Source organism: Anabrus simplex, chromosome 1 (assembly GCF_040414725.1).
Source record: "Anabrus simplex isolate iqAnaSimp1 chromosome 1, ASM4041472v1, whole genome shotgun sequence".
NCBI classification, from domain to species: domain Eukaryota; kingdom Metazoa; phylum Arthropoda; class Insecta; order Orthoptera; family Tettigoniidae; genus Anabrus; species Anabrus simplex.
The window spans coordinates 752,142,362-752,161,509 of NC_090265.1; the positions used below are offsets into that span (position 1 = coordinate 752,142,362).

Sequence of the window (19,148 nt, forward strand, 5' to 3'; positions counted from 1 at the left end):
AACTCTATACATACATATTTTTATCATTAAAAGAAAATAATATTGAAATTATATCTTTGATGAAAAATAACACGAAGATATCACAGGAAATCTTGAATTCAGTTCTCCTTGTCATCCCCTTCAATGGGAAGAGGGCATATTTTCTTGATGCTTCTGGTGAAAGTTCCACCAGCCGTCCGAAAGGTGACAACCCTAACCTCACCATCTCATCCAGGGTGAACTTGAACTATCCTACCTCTGGGCCACTCTAGAGGAGGGATGTTGTCCTCAATTAATAGCACCAAAGAATCAACATCAATACGTCGATTGGTATCATGCCACTTGACGCGTTTTTGGAATTCCTGCAAGTATTATCGCTGCCATCTCTGCCACAACCGCAGCCGAATTTTCTGCAAGTGCTGCCAACTTGACAAGCGGTTATCAGGTTCTCTCAACAAATCCCTTTGCACGGGTTGAACGATCAAGTCACTTAGAAGAAAATGTGCTGGTGTTAAGACTTCTAAATCATTTGGATCATTTGGCAAGGGAGTAAGAGGACGTGAATTTAATACAGGCTCTATATCGCAAAGAATAGTATAGGTTTCTTCAAACGTTAGCACGCGTCCCTGTGTTTCAGTCAGCAAATGTCTTTTCATCAACTTTACAGCTGCTTCCCACAATCCCCCAAAGTGGGTGACCGGGGAGGAATGAAACTCCACTCTATCTGCTGCTGAGCGAGTGAGGAGGTAATGGTCGTTGACCCCTTTTCCAAAAGGGACTGGATATCTTGTAGTGTGTTGGCTGCTCCAATGAAATTCTTCCCATTATCAGAGAAAAGCTGCTTGCACAAACCTCTTCTCGCCGGAAAGTGTTGCAGTGCAGCTAAGAAAGCTTCGGTCGTTAGGTCCGACACCAACTCCAAATGCACTGGTACTGAAGCATGTACATACAGCTACGTAACTCTTGAAAGTATCAATGGGGCCTCTTCTGTGGCTTTCTCTTACAGATATTGGACCTGCATAGTCCACTCCTGTGGCAGCGCCTCCTAGAGAACAAGGCCAGGCAATACGAATGAGAGTAGCTGATGACGTATGTTGAAGCTTAGGAGGCCCATGCCAGTAACTCAGTTAGCTTCTTGCTGCTTGGTGTATGAGGACGCGTTTCCCTATTATGTGTGTTTTTCATCGATTATATTTATGTTAATCGAGTCTTGTGTGTTAACACTCGCTTAATATTCCTATTAGTGTAAGTTCAGTTAAAGGTGATAGTACTTATAAATTGTTAATATTGATAAATTGTGTTTAAAGTGCCAGCATGGCCACCACGTGAGGTTAGAACTGAGTTTATTTTTAATGGTGTGTTGTGAATTGCGATCACTGTTTTTCAAATTATGAATAACGATGCCTCAAAAATACAGTGTTCCAAACTGTAAGGGCAATTAAAGTGAGTGTTTTCTCGTTTCCAACTGACGACTCGGAGAGAGCTAAGTGGTTACGAGCTATTCGCCGAGATGATTTCGTTCCTTCCAAAAATGCAAAGGTAAGTCTTAGTTATTAGTGTATTATCTATGATTTCAATCATTCAATCACTTAAGCTGTGGAATGGTCCTTGAAATGGAGCCCTGTGTTGTAGGTGTGCGAGCTCCATTTCAAAACTCATGAGGTTGAAAAGATGACCAGCATGTATGATGAGAGAAATGGGAAATTATTGACTGCACCTTTATCTCATCCAAGGCTTGTGAAAGGTTTGTGGATAGGTCTCTTATATCTTTGATATTTATGAATGAAATAGTAGATTTTTAGGGTGAATTATATCTTACTGATTTAAGCATTTGCTGTATTGAATTGACCAGTTATTACATTTGGAATGTGCTGAGTATTCACATTACTTCATAGGACTACTGTTGTGGGTATAGTGATATTATGGGAAAACTTACAGGGCCTAAATTATGAAGGTATGTAAGGTGTAATGGAAGTGAGATGCGTCGTTGCTGCCCATCTAGCAACAATAATATAAGAACTCGGCAAGTTTGAGTTCTCTAGCCTCTCTCACTTCAACTCCAAGCACGTAACCTACAAGAGGTGCCCCTGTTAAGCCGAGCAACCCAGTGGAAGGTTGGGTATCCAACCCCAGCGGGAAACTGGGTCGGCGAGCCGATCAGTGCGGGAGGATCACCAATCCGTCATTGAAGCAGGCGTGGTGATTATGCTTCATACCCTTTAAGTCAATCATGATGAGTGGCATTAACGTTAAATCTTCCGGAGGTAAATTAGCCCCACAGTCGGATCTCCGGGTGGGTGCAACTTTGATGTCCGAAGCATTAAGAAATGTTGGAAAGAATTCACAGATATTCCAGATCTGTACATACAACTGTCGTTCTCTATTAGGCAATGACAGACTAGAAGAGATTGAGAAAGAACTTACAAAAATCAACTGGAGTATTGTTGGTTTAAGCGAAGTGCGCCGTAAAGGGGAAGACTGTTTCCGTTTGAAATCTGGCAACTTGTTCTATTTTTGTGGTGATCCGGAAGGGAAATTCAATGGAGTTGGCTTTTTAATTAACAAGAACATTGCTGATAGAGTATCAATTTTAGAAGGATCTTCCAGCAGAGTAGCTCGAATGGTCCTTAAGTTGTCGAATAAATACAAATTGCAGATCGTTCAGGTGTATGCTCCCACTTCAAGCCATCCAGACGAAGAAATTGAGTCCTTTTATGAAAGCCTTGATAACACCTGCAAAAAGGGAAGTGATTGCCACTTCCAGATGGTTATTGGAGACTTTAATGCAAAAGTCGGTACCAAGAAACAAGGTGACACTGTGGTGGGTAAATATGGAATTGATGACCGAAATGATAGAGGTGAGAGATTAGTCCAGTTTGCTGAATACACCAATATGTCCATCATGAATACATTCTTTAAGAAACATCCTGAACGAAAATGGACGTGGAGGAGCCCTAACTTCAGTGTAAAAAATGAGATTGACTTTATTCTGTCGAATAGACCGCATATTGTAAAAGACGTATCAGTGCTAAACCGATTCAGCACTGGGAGTGATCACCGTCTTGTGAGAGCAAGAGTTGAACTTAATGTAAGATATGAAAGGAACAAACTCATAAGAAGGAAGAGCAACAGAATCAATCTCAAAAACCTAGAAAACAATTCGGAATCATTCCGGGCAGCTCTTCAAAGTAAGTACCATGTAACTAAGGCTGAAGATCTAGCAGAAATGATTGTTTCGTGTGCTCAAGAAATCGGGGGCTTATGTAAGGAAAGTGACCAACCAAAGAAATTCAGTGACAAAACTAAAACCCTGCTAAAGCGAAGGAGAGAAAAGAAAATTCAGACTGATCGTGACATGATAGAATATTCTGAAATATGTAAGGCAGTACGAAGAGAAATGAAAACTGACTTACAGAAATTCAGGGAAGACACTTTAAGAACAAGCTTAGAGAGCAAGACGAGTTTCAAGACAGCCAAACGAAAACTCATAATCGGTAAAAAGCAGCTAATTGCTCTAGATGGAAATGATGGTCGAATTACTGAAAAGGAGGAAGTTTTGAAATTCATCAGAGACTTTTATTGCAATCTGTATAGCAAACCAAAGGAAGCCCTGAATGGACCTAAACTAAATGATATATCTAATGTTCCAGATATTCTCCCTTCGGAAGTCAAGTGTGCTTTAGATAGTATGAAAAAGGGAACTGCGCCGGGTGATGATGAGCTTTGTGTGGACATCCTGAAACTCACAGGGGAGGAGACAATAAATCACTTGGCAAAAATATTCACTTCCTGTGTGCACTCGGCTTCAATTCCAACATCATGGAACAAAGCAAAGATCATACTGATACATAAGAAAGGAAATATTCACAGTATCAAAAATTATCGTCCTATCAGCTTGCTCTCTATTTTGTATAAACTTTTTACAAAGATCTTGTTAAATCGAATCAGTTTCATCCTTGACTCAGCCCAGCCTATTGAACAAGCAGGTTTCCGTAGTAATTTTAGCACAATAGACCACATACTGACTGTAAGAGAAGTGATAAGCAGAGCAAATGAATATCATTTGCCTCTCTGCATTGCCTTTGTTGATTTTGAAAAGGCATTTGACTCTGTCAGCCATACAGCTGTCATGCAAGCTTTACATGAGCAAGGAGTAGAAGCAGCTTACATCCAAGTGCTCAACAATATCTATGAGACTTCTTCAGCTTTCGTTAATATCGGTAAATCAACCCCAGAATTCCCCATCAACAGAGGTGTCAAACAAGGTGATCCCATCTCCCCGAAACTATTCTCAGCGGTCCTAGAGATGGCTATGTCTAAGCTGAGCTGGGAAGAAAAGGGAATTAGAATTAATGGGAAAAGGCTAAATAACTTGAGATTTGCAGATGATATTGCTTTACTGGCAAACGACTTCGAAGAGCTCCAGACCTTAATTACAGATCTTGCATTAGAATGTCAGTTGATTGGCCTAAGCATAAACCTTTCCAAAACAAAAGTTATGTCCAACGAATGGGTTCAAGCTGGAAATGTGAATATTAAGAACATGCCATTAGAAGAGGTCAGTGATTACATCTACCTTGGCCAGATTATAAATATGACAGGTGATATAAGACCAGAAATCTATAGGCGCATCAAGCTCGGATGGCAAGCATTTGGAAGGAATTCTTCAGTATTAAGATCAAAAATGCCAGCAAATCTGAAGAAAACAGTATTTGACCAATGCATCCTTCCTGTGCTGACTTATGGCTGTGAGACTTGGACTCTGAACGAATTCACAAAAGGGAAACTTCGGACCGCGCAGAGAGCCATGGAAAGGTCAATGCTAGGCTATACAAAGAAAGATAGGAAAAGAGCTGATGACATCCGGTCTGTTACAAAGGTTAAAGACATCTTAGAGAGAGTACGCTCCTTAAAATGGCAGTGGGCTGGCCATGTTGCACGAAGAAATGATGATAGATGGACAAAACTAGTGCTGGAGTGGAGTCCGAGAGAACATCGAAGGCCTAGAGGAAGACCACCGGACAGATGGGCCAAAGATATCAAGAAGATCGCTGGTACCACTTGGATGAGATCTGCCCAAGACCGTTCTACTTGGAGAAGACTGTTGAAGGCCTACCTATACCCACGACTTAAAGAGGCCACATCATTTTAATGATTGAAATGGCTGATTGTATTGTATTGTAAGGTATTGGCTTTCAAGTATTCCTTCTGTGCTGGACCCTTAACTGCAAGTGAGGCAGTTCTGTTTATTATATCGCATGAGGGAAAATACCACTTAGTGTGGGTTAATATTTTTAGTTCAGGCTAGACAGCAATGTTTTTGTGTTTATTGCAACTATGTTAGGTTCTGTATAATTATTATAAGTTCCATGATTTTCTCTGTCTCCTTGTGTGCTATTCATTTTATATTAAAATCAACCAGATATATCTAAGACATGACATGGTCCTGTGAAGTAAGTGGTGCCATGAATTAATAGACGAGCGCATTTATATCTAGGCGAATGCATTCTAACTTAGTCTAAACGTTTCAGGAGTTGTTCCTTCTCAGTTTCCAAACTCCCCAGAGTACTTGTCTGATACCACATCTGCCAACCGAGAAGCTCCAGACGATAGGCGTTGTCTAGTAGACAATGAAAGTTTGGCCAAGGCTCTTGCTCAAAGTTTAGAGACCTATGAAGCTCATGTCAGTACCGTTTCTTTCAAGAACTTCCAGGAATTTAAAGAAAAATTAAGTTCAATATCTGTAAAACAAGACTGGAACTGCACTGAAAAGGAACAAATTTAGTAGCTCTATTTTCCATAGTAGTTTCTTTAGAAGAGAACACAGTAATAACACACGAGCACTTTTATTTTATCATATTTATTGCCAGGTGTTATGTTTTCAGGGAGTGATGTTACTTTTGAGAGGGCACCTTTTATGTTAAAAAGGTATTTTGTCATTTAACAAATACGGTTCATTACCTTGGTGGCACATATCCTACAAAATCATTAACCATCCTTTCCTTTTGTCTGTGGTAAGCTGAGGCTTTCTCATTTTTTTTAGTACATTACTATTATTAATCACTGAGTTGATGTACCTCTATGAATTCCATTCACAGGGAATGTGTAAACTCTGAATTCAGGGGTAATCACTGTAAGTTCCTTCAGTAGTAAACATTCCCGTTTGAGTAATTGTGAATTCAATTATGAATTTCCTCTTCCAGCATTATAGCCTATTCACACTGTGGTTATGAATTTCCTCTTGGAGAAAGTACTCCTTCCAGCTTTTGTTATATAATGAATCTAACATGCATCTGTGAAAAATTGGGGATTAATTACTTAATTGATCTCATGTGTGTCATATCTATATAATGCAGCTGGTTCATAAAGCATGAAATGAGTAGTTCAGTGTGTGTTCTGCTACTTTTTTTTTTAATGTAATGGCAGGGATGCAAGTTCTTAATATGGTTCCTTAGGATTTTATTTCCTTTTATATTTTCTTATATCATGTTCACCTCATGTCCATTTCAATTTTAAGCAACCTGGTGAAGTCAAATTGAAAACAATTTCAGAAAATGTCTGGGTTAAGGTCAGTTCAAATGTTATAAGAATTGGCATGCTACTTTCAAATTTAAGAATTTCATTTTTTTCCCTGTTCTGGTTATTTGAATCAGGGTCCAAAATCATATAAGTACATTTATTTACACTAGGGAATGCGAATATAATTTTGATGACTTGATGAACAAACTATTGTTGGCATGTACTGTAATGCATTCTCTTTGCATAACAGCCAAATTGTGTGAGCTCTTCACCCCCTTAATTTATGTGAGGCTTCTATTGTAAAAAAAATGTTTACCTGTTTTCATGACCTACAACACTGAGCATTACAGCTTGTATGTTCCTGGACTGCTACTAATATACTGTAAGTAAGGTAGTTTATACGTACTTACATGTTGTTTTTTATCTTTTATCTTTCATCAGCAAGTTCAGTTTCGTAAAAGGTTGTCTTTTCTTTTCTTTGCGTCGCACCGACACAGAGAGGTCTTATGGCGAGTTTTGTAAAAGGAACTGATCATTTTTGACTCTTAAATATACTTATTAATGGTTATGAATTTCATGTTTTTGGTCCGTGTTGAACTGAGAATAATATATAAGTAATAATAATAACAACGTAAACGTTTCCACCTTTTCAATACTAAAATATATTCACAAAATTATAAATTACACGGTACTAGTTTCGACCCATCTAGGGGTCATCATCAGCCGTATTGGAGCAAAGATCACTTTTGGCGAAATCCTAAGAAAATGTTATTTTGAAGAATAACAAGTGAAATGAGATGTTATTATGGTAATAGTTAATAATACAAGGAACATACATACTAAGAGGTTTTTAACAAAGAATAAAGTATAAATGGGGTGTTGTAAAAATTATAATCATGGAAATCAGTAAGTTCTTGTATTGAAATGACATATATAAAATTATATATGGCTTAGGAAGAGGGTTTAAGGTGCACGAGCACACTAACGCAATAAAATACAACAGGTTTTCAGCCATTGGCCAACACATGCAAGATTATAACCATAATTTCACCAATATTGAACAAGACATGGACATCCTCGTATTAGCAAACAAGGGCCCTTTACTCAACATAATGGAAAATTACTACATACACCTAGACCAATACTTTAATGCCAGTCACAATCTCAATGAAATCTCAGAGAAACCCAACATACTCTTCGATCTATTTATCACTTTCCTCAGAAACAATAATGCAGCCAACCTAAACTCAATCCTAAATTTAATCAAAGGTACTTTTCCAAGACAATTACACTTTCTCCCGCACCCTTCAGCCCCACCTTAAACCCTCTTCCTAAGCCATATATAATTTTATATATGTCATTTCAATACAAGAACTTACTGATTTCCATGATTATAATTTTTACAACACCCCATTTATACTTTATTCTTTGTTAAAAACCTCTTAGTATGTATATTCCTTGTATTATTAACTATTACCATAATAACATCTCATTTCACTTGTTATTCTTCAAAATAACATTTCCTTAGGATTTCGCCAAAAGTGATCTTTGCTCCAATACGGCTGATGATGACCCCTAGATGGGTCGAAACTAGTACTGTGTAATTTATAATTTTGTGAATATATTTTAGTATTGAAAAGGTGGATACGTTTACGTTGTTATTATTATTACTTATATCTTAAATATACGTAAGAAAGTGTCATATAGACATATTATTAAAGTTGTTCAGTAATTCTTCTTTGCTCTTTTAATTGTTCTTTCTAATTATTACAGTATACTACTCATTTCACTTCCGATATGCGCATCTACAAGAAAGAATATTCGTAGAATGCACTTTAACCAGAGTATTTTTCAATTTTCGTAAGGAATTAGCTTCATCTACTATCCACTCGTGCTGAGCTGTGGTGGTCACGGCTGAGCCCAGTCGCGTGACGTCACGAATCGTATTGCCAGGCCTTGTTCTCTAGGAGGCGCTGCCTGTGGTAACAAAGGGTCAAACAACTAACGTAACCCTTTCTTTTGGTAAATCTGCCATGCGTACCTCTGGAACTGTAGGATGGTAACAAAAGCACTTCAGACACCTCTTGACAATCCTTTTCGCTTCTCTTCTGCCGCTGATAGGCCAATATCGTTGTCGAGTTGCATGTAGCAGCTGCTATGGGGGACAATGCTTCAGATGACGATGTTCATTTTTCATGATCATTCTGGTGATGTGATGATTTGCTGGTAGAAGCACAGAATGTCTCTGTTCTGATGTTAGCTCCATAAAACGAAGCCCTCCTCCAACCTTAATCAATCCGTCACTATCCAGAAACGCAATGACTGACTTCAGAAAACTCTTCTTTGGGAGGTCTTGATTATTAATTAAGCAATGTAGTACTTGAGGGAATGCTTCTAATTGTGTCCATTTGACTACCTGTTTCTCTGCTTTACAAGTTTCTTGTATTTCTAGTGAACCCTTTTTCCTTTCTGGCGGTTTGAGTTTGCAATTATAAATTAATCTTTGACAATATGCTAATATACGGCATAATTTCGGAAATGACGAGAATTTATTCAGTAGAATGCTGGTTGATGTTGCTGTCAACGTAACTGCTGTGACCTTTAGCTCTGGTAGTTCTGTTTCAAATTCTTCTGAATGCTCTGGTTGTTGACGTTGTGTGCGAAGCCAAGAAGATCCACTCCACCACAGCTTTTTATCTTCGAGTTCTGATGAAGTAATTCCTCTTGAGAGAAGATCAGCTGGATTTTCAGTCGAAGGAACATGCTTCCAGATGGTTGCATCAGTGGCTTCTTGAATCTTTGCAATCCTGTTTGCCACAAATGTCTTCAGCAGCCTTGGCTCACTGTTGATCCATCCCAAAACGATTGTACTGTCACTCCATAAACTGATCTGACCAATTTTTTCTTTCAAAGCACTCACTGTTGTTTTGACAAGTTGTGCAAGAAGAAGGGCTGCCTCCAATTTTGGCAACGAAATGGTTTTTTCATCTTCGCACAAAGTAAATTGGAAATGTAGAGACCACTTTGCGTTTGACAAACTGCATAAATGCATGCTCCAAAAGCCTTCTCTGAAGCATCACTAAATCCAAACAAATCAAAAGAGCCAGAGCAATTCCCTGGATTTATGTTTCTCATAATTCTGATGTTGTTCAGTCTTTCTAATGACGCATAATACTCGTTCCAAATCTGAAGGTGCTCTCGAGACAATGGCTGATCCCATTCAAATCCACCTACCCATAAGTGTTGCATCAACATCTTCCCTTTGATCAGTACTGGACCCACGAGTCCTAGTGGATCAAAAATCTGTGCGATTTTGGAGGCGACTTCTCTTTTGGATCTTGGTGACTGCTTTGCCAGCTCATCTCGAAACTTAAGGCAATCTTGTGCTGAGTCCCAGAGGAGTCCAAGAGTCTTACTAGCTTCACCTTTGTCTAAAACCAGTAAAGTCCCTTCGTCGCTTTTGCTCTCCAAATCCTGCAAGATCTCTTTGCTGTTGGACCTCCATTTCCGCAAATGCATTCCACCACTCTTGAGTATATTTTGTATTTGCCGCCCTAGCCTGATCACGTCTTCTAGAATGTCTCCTCCACTTAAGCAGTCATCCATATAAGAATCATCGCGAATAGCCTTTGCTGCTGCTGGGAATTCATTTTCATGAAGAGTAGCCAATTCATTTAGGCATCTCATGGCATGGTAAGATGCTGATGCTGTTCCATATGTTATTGTATTCAACCGATAGATCCTCACAGGGGCTGAAGATTCCTCTTTCCACAAAATCTGCTGGAATGCTCGATCTTCAAGATGGATGAGGACTTGCCAAAACACCTTTTCCACATCTGCCGTCATAACGTACTTATGGCTGCGAAATCTAATACAATGTGAAAAAGATCTCGCTGTAAATTAGGTCCTGTCATGAACTTGTCATTGAGTGATGTCCCGAGTGATATTTTTGCCGAGGCATCAAATACCACTCTGACTTTCGTGGTGTCACTATCTGGACATACCAATGGTTGATGGGGCATGAAGTATGAATTTGGTACATCTTGATTTTGGTTTCTTTCAATCAAACTCATATGTCCTAGTTTTTCATATTCATTCATGAAATCTGCATAAGCAGTCTTGAGTTCAGGGTGTCTGCTTAATCTCTTGACTAATGATTCTAGTCTGTTTAGTGCGTGTATTCTTGATTCTCCAAGGATGACATCTGGCTTAATACGGAGCCTTATGATGAATCTACCTGTTGTATCTCTCGAAACGGTGTCCGTGAACTGTGTTTCACATATTCCTTCTTCTGATGTGTAATGCTGAATCTCCGGAATTGCTTCTTGTTTCCAAAATTTCTCCATCTGATCTGATAATTGTTGATTGCTAATTTTCATGCATGTTGTAGTTGATCCTTGTTTGTTCTCAAAAACTTCACCGCATATAATCCAGCCTAATCGGGTGTTTTGCAGAGCTGGTTGTCCTTCAGCTTCATTCTATTTTCCAATAAAGTCCTGCACCAATTAACATGTCTATGTCTCCAGGCTTGTTGAATGTGAGATCTGCCAAGCGAATGTCCTTTGGAATAATAATCTTGTCCTTGATCTCCAACTGTGGCAATCGTCCTGTTATAGTTGGCAAAACTAGAAATTCTGCTTCCACCTCAAATCCGTCATTCCTTCAAGCGAGGTGTACTCTCGTGATCCTTTTTGTTTCCACTTTGGAACAATCTACTCCAATGATCTGTGTGTTTGTCTTGACATTCGGTAAACCAAGTTTTTTATACAGACCTTCCTTTATTAGATTCGACTGAGATCCCAGATCCAGTAAGCCTCGGCATGTCATTCTTCTTCCGTGAACATCTTTCACATCAAATAAAGCTGTTGACAAAAGTATTTGTGATGTTATTCCTTTCGCCAAGCTCACATTGAGTGAAGCAGGTGAATGCTGAGATTCGACACACAGGTTTATGGGCACTTGATTTTCTTTAACATTTTGTATCTGTTTGTCATCTTCCTCAGCATGTGTGTTGTGAAGAAGTCCAAATTTCTTGCATTTTGATCCTCTGCAATTTCTTGCAATATGTCCTGGTTTCAAACAGTTATGACACTGTCCTTTTTCTCGAAGCAGTTTTCTTCTGTCTTCAACTGATCGTTTAATTAATTCTTCACATGTAAAAATGGGGGCGATTTCCACCACAAAGATTACAGCTTGCCTGAGACGCCGTCATAACAACTTTCTTGCTAGGTGTCTGTCCTTCGGATTTGCCTTCGTGTTCAATGTCTTTGTTCTGTTATGATTTAAAAGCATATATGATTGGGAATGCTTAGTTAAAAATTTCAAGAAATCATCCAATGTTGGCATCTTTTCTGGAGTGTTGCCTTTCACCCTTTCCTGCCAGTCTCTTTGCTCAATGAAATCCAGCTGCTTCTTTGCTAGATGAATAACGAATGTATCCCAATATTGTACTGGTTGCTTCATTGCTTTTAATGAAGCCATGTGAGTATGAATATGAAATTGTAATTGCCTGAGTGATTCAGATTTGTTCTCTTTAAAAACTGTAGGAATCTTGAAAAGTTCATCTAGATGTGTCTCGATTATCATCATTTGATTATTATATGTATCTATAAGCAAGTTCCACGCACTTGTGTAGTTTTCTTCTGAAATGATAAAACCTTGAATGACTTTGCGTGCCTCGCCCTGCACAAGACCGATCAGATACTGATATTATTATTTATAAATTTCATTTTCCGTATTGACAGACTCAAAGTATAGATAAGAAATGTGTTTTTCCACCATTCAATACAAAATTTATTTTAATAGATTAAGCTAGTACCGGTTTCGGCTCTTTAACGGCCATCATCAGCTAGTACATGTTTTGTTTTAGCCAGTAGACTATACACAAGTTGTTATTGTATTAGGCATCCGGATGTCTAATGGGGGATGGAATAATAGCATATAATTAAAATATCAGTGGTCAGGTTAAAAAGTTATAAATAGAGCATGAGTATGTAAAACACATTAAAAACACACAGGTCACAATATATAACATTTAAAAAGTTTCAACACATTAAAATTGTACGTATAGGTAGACACTTGTTAAAATTTTCAATTTATGTTATATGGATTCCATTTTTCTGTCTTCTGTGCAGATCCTCCTAAGTAATGTTGATATTAGTTGCGTAGGGTAATCTTCGAGGACATTTTGAAACTAGTGTACGTCTTATTGATGTGGGCCTTTGTCATGATGAAATTTCGTTATGTTATATATCCCAACTTGTGATATACTATGGCAAGTTTCAATACAGTAAACAGCAGGTCTCGAGCATGTATTTAGAAGTAGTCGGTGGTAACACTTCTCTCGTCTATGTTTGTTCTTGTAGTTATAGTTGTTGTGGAAGTCTTGTGCTGATGTGTTTGAAGGCTTGCTACACAACAAGCCTTCAAACACATCAGCACAAGACTTCCACAACAACTATAACTACAAGAACAAACATAGACGAGAGAAGTGTTACCACCGACTACTTCTAAATACATGCTCGAGACCTGCTGTTTACTGTATTGAAACTTGCCATAGTATATCACAAGTTGGGATATATAACATAACGAAATTTCATCATGACAAAGGCCCACATCAATAAGACGTACACTAGTTTCAAAATGTCCTCGAAGATTACCCTACGCAACTAATATCAACATTACTTAGGAGGATCTGCACAGAAGACAGAAAAATGGAATCCATATAACATAAATTGAAAATTTTAACAAGTGTCTACCTATACGTACAATTTTAATGTGTTGAAACTTTTTAAATGTTATATATTGTGACCTGTGTGTTTTTAATGTGTTTTACATACTCATGCTCTATTTATAACTTTTTAACCTGACCACTGATATTTTAATTATATGCTATTATTCCATCCCCCATTAGACATCCGGATGCCTAATACAATAACAACTTGTGTATAGTCTAATGGCTAAAACAAAACATGTACTAGCTGATGATGGCCGTTAAAGAGCCGAAACCGGTACTAGCTTAATCTATTAAAATAAATTTTGTATTGAATGGTGGAAAAACACATTTCTTATCTATACTCAGATACTGATATTTTTGGATATTTGTTAGCTGAGTATCATTATGAATGGTTGACTCAAAACTGTTCTTAAAAAGCAACCATTTTGTGAATTCGCTGTTAAATTCCAGTAATTTAATTTCTGGTAATTTCTGCATTCTTCTGTTATGATGTTGTGGAACTTCCTGTTGATGAACGGCGTTGTTTACTGCTGTGTTCATTTGAGCTAGTAAATTATTTTGAACATCCTCTGCTTCATCTATTATCGTTTGCAGTTGTGTAACCGCAGTGAAGTAAATAGATTCAAATAATTCTCGCTCTCCCTCACATTCCTCTTCAAACTGTAATGCAGCTGTTTCATCAGTGATCTCAGTTTCCTCTATTTTCATTTGTACTTCTCCAAAAGAATTCCATAGCTCTTCACATTTTTTAATTTTAACCTTCGCCTCTGATTCTGACATGTCAGCTGTAATCGACTTTATTATTCTTGTTAACGTGCCTTTCACTCGACCACGCGATTCTTTCAATTTCGTTAGTTGCGACATATTGAAATTAAGATTATGCTGTGAAAGTTCGAAGGGATTGCGTGAAGGTTATGTATAATTTCAAAGTAATCGTGTTGCTGAATTGAGGTTATATGACAAAGGAATATGGATCTTTTATATTTATGACAACAGGAGGATCAATGGACTTCAATTATTATTTTCTTATCATTATTATGTTGATCACGAACATGCACTAAGGGAAAGAAACTAGAATCTAAGAGTCCTAAGAGTACCGTATGTATAGCAAGGATGGTGTATATGTCAAAGAGACTCACGGTCGCACGGAGATTCTTGCAGTGAGCGGTGAGAAGAATGTAAATCTTGAAATCTTGTCTTTACTTCTTTGTATGTACGTAACATCGAATCGTACTTGCCTGATTACTCATTTGTGCTGCACTCCGTTGAAGTTGTTGGCCTCAGCGGTCTGATTTTCGTTATGAACGAGAATGCAATATCCGTGAATGATTCCACGAATTCGAGATGTGTTGTATTTTTACTCCGGTGCTTAACCTCAACTGCGACACATTGTTTTCACTTCTGCATTTCACATTTCATTATCTTGCTTGTATTGAACATCTCAGGTTATTGAGAGCCGTGCTGTTGGGCGCCAATGTTTTGTTTTTGATTTTGAAGTAAAGGAACTTGGTGCCTTCTATACTTAATTGCATTTGATATGTCTTAATGATGCGATATCACAACTTGATGATGGACATGACTGTTGCTTGCGTAATCATTTTCAACAACACAAAATCATCTGACCAATCGGTAATAGGCTTGGAAACTGTCAACTTCAATTAATGAAATACATTTGCAAAAATTAAAAGTCTCTTCATAACACCCGTAAAAGTTGTCAGCGGGACGTAAAGCCTATATTATTATTTATAATGAATGATGAACAACAGCATATCACACAATAAGTTATCTATTGCATGTGCAGTGCTTTAAACATGAAAATGGGAGTTTTCAGGTCTTCAAAATAGGACCAAAATGTACATATAAAATTAAATATAATTACAGAAAATGACAAATATTTTATCTTGCTATTTGGCTACATTGTAAATGAATCACAACAGTAGATACTTACCACATTTGTAACATATAAAGATAAGAGCCCTCTTCTAGATGGACGTTCAATTAAGATAGACACATAGCTGGCCAGGAATGCGGGAATGAAAGAGGCCGTCATCATATTGAAGTTCCCAAAGATTCGTCTGCAATCAAACAACAAAATTAATGAAATGGCATTGAGAATAACTGAAAGCAAAGAACTACTCTCATTATATATAAATCTATTCGGAGAATAAACACTTCCCCCATGAGGACTATACGAAGGGTGATCATAAAATGAAGGTGTAGGCTACATTTTATTTCATACAACCAATACAGCTAACTGATAGTACATATTGATACCGTGTTTTTGTGGATCACAGAGGTGAAAGAAGGTGCGGGCATGAATGGGTGGATATACGGATAACAAAAGATTGAATAAAAACTTTAAAATTGACAGTTTTATTTCTTTTCATAACCTTTCCCCTTTTTCTTTATTTTCAAATCTTCAAACTTTGCCAAGTTACCAATCAATTACTGAAATTCAGCTCGTAAACTTAAAAAAAACTTTTAGAGAGGTCTAGAATAATAAGATAACAATTTTACAAGCTGAGCTTGAAGGTCCCAATTACAATTTTTACCCGAGCAATAAATCAATAGTCAAGGAGACGGATCTCCCAATTTATTTCACACCATTCGTGAGAGCATCTTTGCTCTACGAATTCATACTTTACGCAATTTACACAAAATTTCACACTTTCGAGGTCTACCTAAGGCACAACCCACATTTAACAAAATTAAACAGTACTTACTGTCTTACCTGCTCAACAGTCTGATATCCTTAACATGAAATGTATGAAAGAGAGTTTAACTGGGGTAGCCAGAACCCATTCTACAAGGCCTTTGGTGAAAACAAGGTTACAGTTACCGGCCCAAAAGCCAAAATGGTGAGGAGGCGAACACTTGTGCTCTTTAAAATTTACATAAATGCATAAAACCCTATTTGGACTTATGGCTTATGACGTTACAGAGGCTAAACCTATACTACGGGGAAAAATATTTAAATTACGGAAATTACAAGGAAAAGATTATAAAATCATAGTCACCACAAAATCAAGTTGACAGGGAATATGAGAGGGTACCTCACTTTCTATTCCCTGATTTCGGTTAAGTTCTTTCGGCTTGATCGAAATTTACATTTAAAGTCTGAAATTTTCATTTTAGAAAATAAAATTACATTACTAATAATTTGAAACCTTCCCCTCGAGCTAGCTTTGAACAACTATAAGATTTTAAACTGGATCTGTCATTACCTTGAGCTGGTGGACCTCCTGATGATGGATGAGGCGGCACCCGCCTCCATTACGAACACACTCTAGACTGGAGTGATCACCAAGACAACCTGGTTTGAAAATGTGCCACCTTATATAGCCAAGGGGAAAGTTCCAGAAAACTCTGGGCTAAGGCCCTGACACACCCCCAATTCTCATTGGATAATCAAATAAATACCAGAAAGTTATGATTGGCAGAAAAATAAATGTACAAAATTTTTCAATGGCCAGCACCTTAAGATGGCGGGAAGAGATAGAAGTGTTGTAAACTTTAACACACCTAAAACAAAGTATAAACAATTCAGTTTGGGAAACCTCAACATATAAAATTTATCTAGAATTTTAACAGTTCATCTTTACACCAGAGGGCACAACATAAGTTTATAGTAGCGACATCCGTTGAGAAATGTTCAAACTTTTTGTACTAGTTGTTGCAAGGTTTATTTATTTTCAGATGGCATTCTTCAAGGCGCTTAATTTAAATGCACACGGTGGGTGCACCTCAGGTACAGACCTCCACTTCCTCCAGTCTAACACAGGTGACGCCGTTTAGAAAATATACTTTTTAGAAAAATTTGAAGTTATAGTTTATAGTCAGAAAATTTCTGGATGAAAGTTCATTTGTAAGTAATTATGCCAAACACACGTCTTGAAGTCTTCCTGAAGCCGTAGAAATCCAGGCGGTACAGTCCAAATTTGACGGCAAGAGCGGCTGCCACTGCCAATACCCGGGTGGGTTCCCCGGACCCCCAAGTACCCTCAGATACATCTCTCCTGCTACCTTGAGAGGGGTAGCCATGGTAATGGTCGCCACGGACCAGATATTGAAACAATGCCCGAAGATGAACTAGGCGGTAAGGATGGTGCTCAAGTATGCCGTCGTGAATGAGACTGGGCCAGGGCGGGGTGGGCCTTTACCCCACGCCACCATCACTCGCCAGATGTTGTAACACGGCCACAGATGACAATTAGGACACTGAAACAGTAATTTACTTGGCAACAGAGATTGTTTTTATGGAGAGAGTGTTTCTTAATATTTCAGTATGGTGGTGCAGATAAGACGGGCAGCATCGGGGATGAGTGTGTGAATTGTAGGCTTGGTTTTGGAAGCTGAGGAAAGGTAATGGCAGCCGGTTAATGGAGGAAAAGCAATTTTTCTGCAGAGGGGAAGGTTTTTATAGGATGATACATCAACAAGGTAATACCATAGATGGCATAGATGGATATAAGCAGAGCAGAAGGGATCCTCATACCCCTTACAAAAATAATAATTTTAAGATTCTAAGCCATTAAGCAAAAAAATATAACTACTTCCTCACTGCCATAACTTAGTGGCCTATACTGCAAAACAAGAGATTTCATACAGGTTTTATTTGAGACAAGTATTTTTTTCAGTGGCTGGATAGCTCACCAAAAGAGTGACTGGTGTTAAGAAATCCAAAATAATATACGGTCCATGAAATCTGGGGGTAAGCTTGCCTGCCAGTACAAAATTCTTAACCATGACCTTATCTCCAACCTTTAAATTGTTGGGCCTCCGTCCACTATCACATCTTTTAATTTTTTCATGAGAGGCCTTAAGGTTACTTTTAGCCTTCTTCCATAGGTCCCTCATATTATCAGGATCTATTGTCTCTGGCAATATCTCATTGATGGACCAAAGATTAGACAACGGCGTGTTGGGAACAAACTTAAAGATGAGAGAGGCAGGAGTGAACTTGTGGGACTCATGAACAGCCGAATTTAAAGCAAAAGATAACCAATGCAGAGAAGTATCCTACCTAGAATGATCTTCATCATGAAAAGCTATCAAAGCAGATCAAAGATTATGATTGACGCGCTCAGCCAGAGATGGTTGAGGAGAATAAGCAGAAGTAGTTACGTGTGATATGCATAAATCAAAACAGAATTTTCGGAATAAATTAGATGTAAAATGCCTTAGCGTTATCAGAAACTATATACTGACAAGGACCAAAAGAAGCAAAGACAGTATTAAGGCAAGAAATGGTAGACTGAACGATAACCAACTTAGTCGGAAATAACCATGAAAATCTAGTGAAGCCATCTACAAATACAAGGATGAATTTATTCCCGTTCCCCTTAAATGGAGGAAAGGGTCTGACATAGTCTATATATATTTGCTCCATACGGCGAGAGGCTTGATGTGATGACAATAGCACTAGCTTAGTAGACAAGGTGGGCTTGCTAAGCAAGCAAGAGTTATAGGCTTTAACCATTTCTCTGATTTTGCCGTCCAGACACACATTTCATTTTCTCTCTGGTTTTGAAGATGACTAAATGCAACCCCCCCCCCCCCCTAATGGGGTCTCATGATAGTACCTGAAGATCATGGGCACAAGAACAGCTGGAACCACTACTTTCATCTTCTGATCGTGCCTCGAGGGGCAGCACGGAACCCCATTCATCAGCACATAAGGGACAACACGTTCCCCAGAAGAAAGGGTTTCCATTATAGGAGCCAGCACTGGATCTTCCCGCTGATATTTTTCGAAATCATGAAATATAGGGGCATCGGTCAAAATGGCACCAACACCAGATGGTTTGGAAATGTAAGGAGGAGAACTTTCCTCCTATTCAATGGACTCGTCACCAGAAAACATGCGGCTTAGTCCATCTGCGACCACATTTTCTGATCCTTTAATGTGTCGCAC

General features: G+C 38.3%; 1 protein-coding gene across 2 annotated transcripts in view; it reads right to left on the reverse strand.

Moving 5' to 3' along the window:
• LOC136857491 (transmembrane protein 135) overlaps positions 1–19,148 on the reverse strand; it is a 357,287-nt gene that overhangs the window by 305,783 nt on the left and 32,356 nt on the right. For both annotated transcript variants that reach the window (XM_067136183.2, XM_067136180.2), the window contains exon 3: positions 15,183–15,309. In XM_067136183.2, the coding sequence (XP_066992284.1) occupies positions 15,183–15,309 (127 nt within the window). The remainder of the gene's footprint in view (positions 1–15,182; positions 15,310–19,148) is intronic.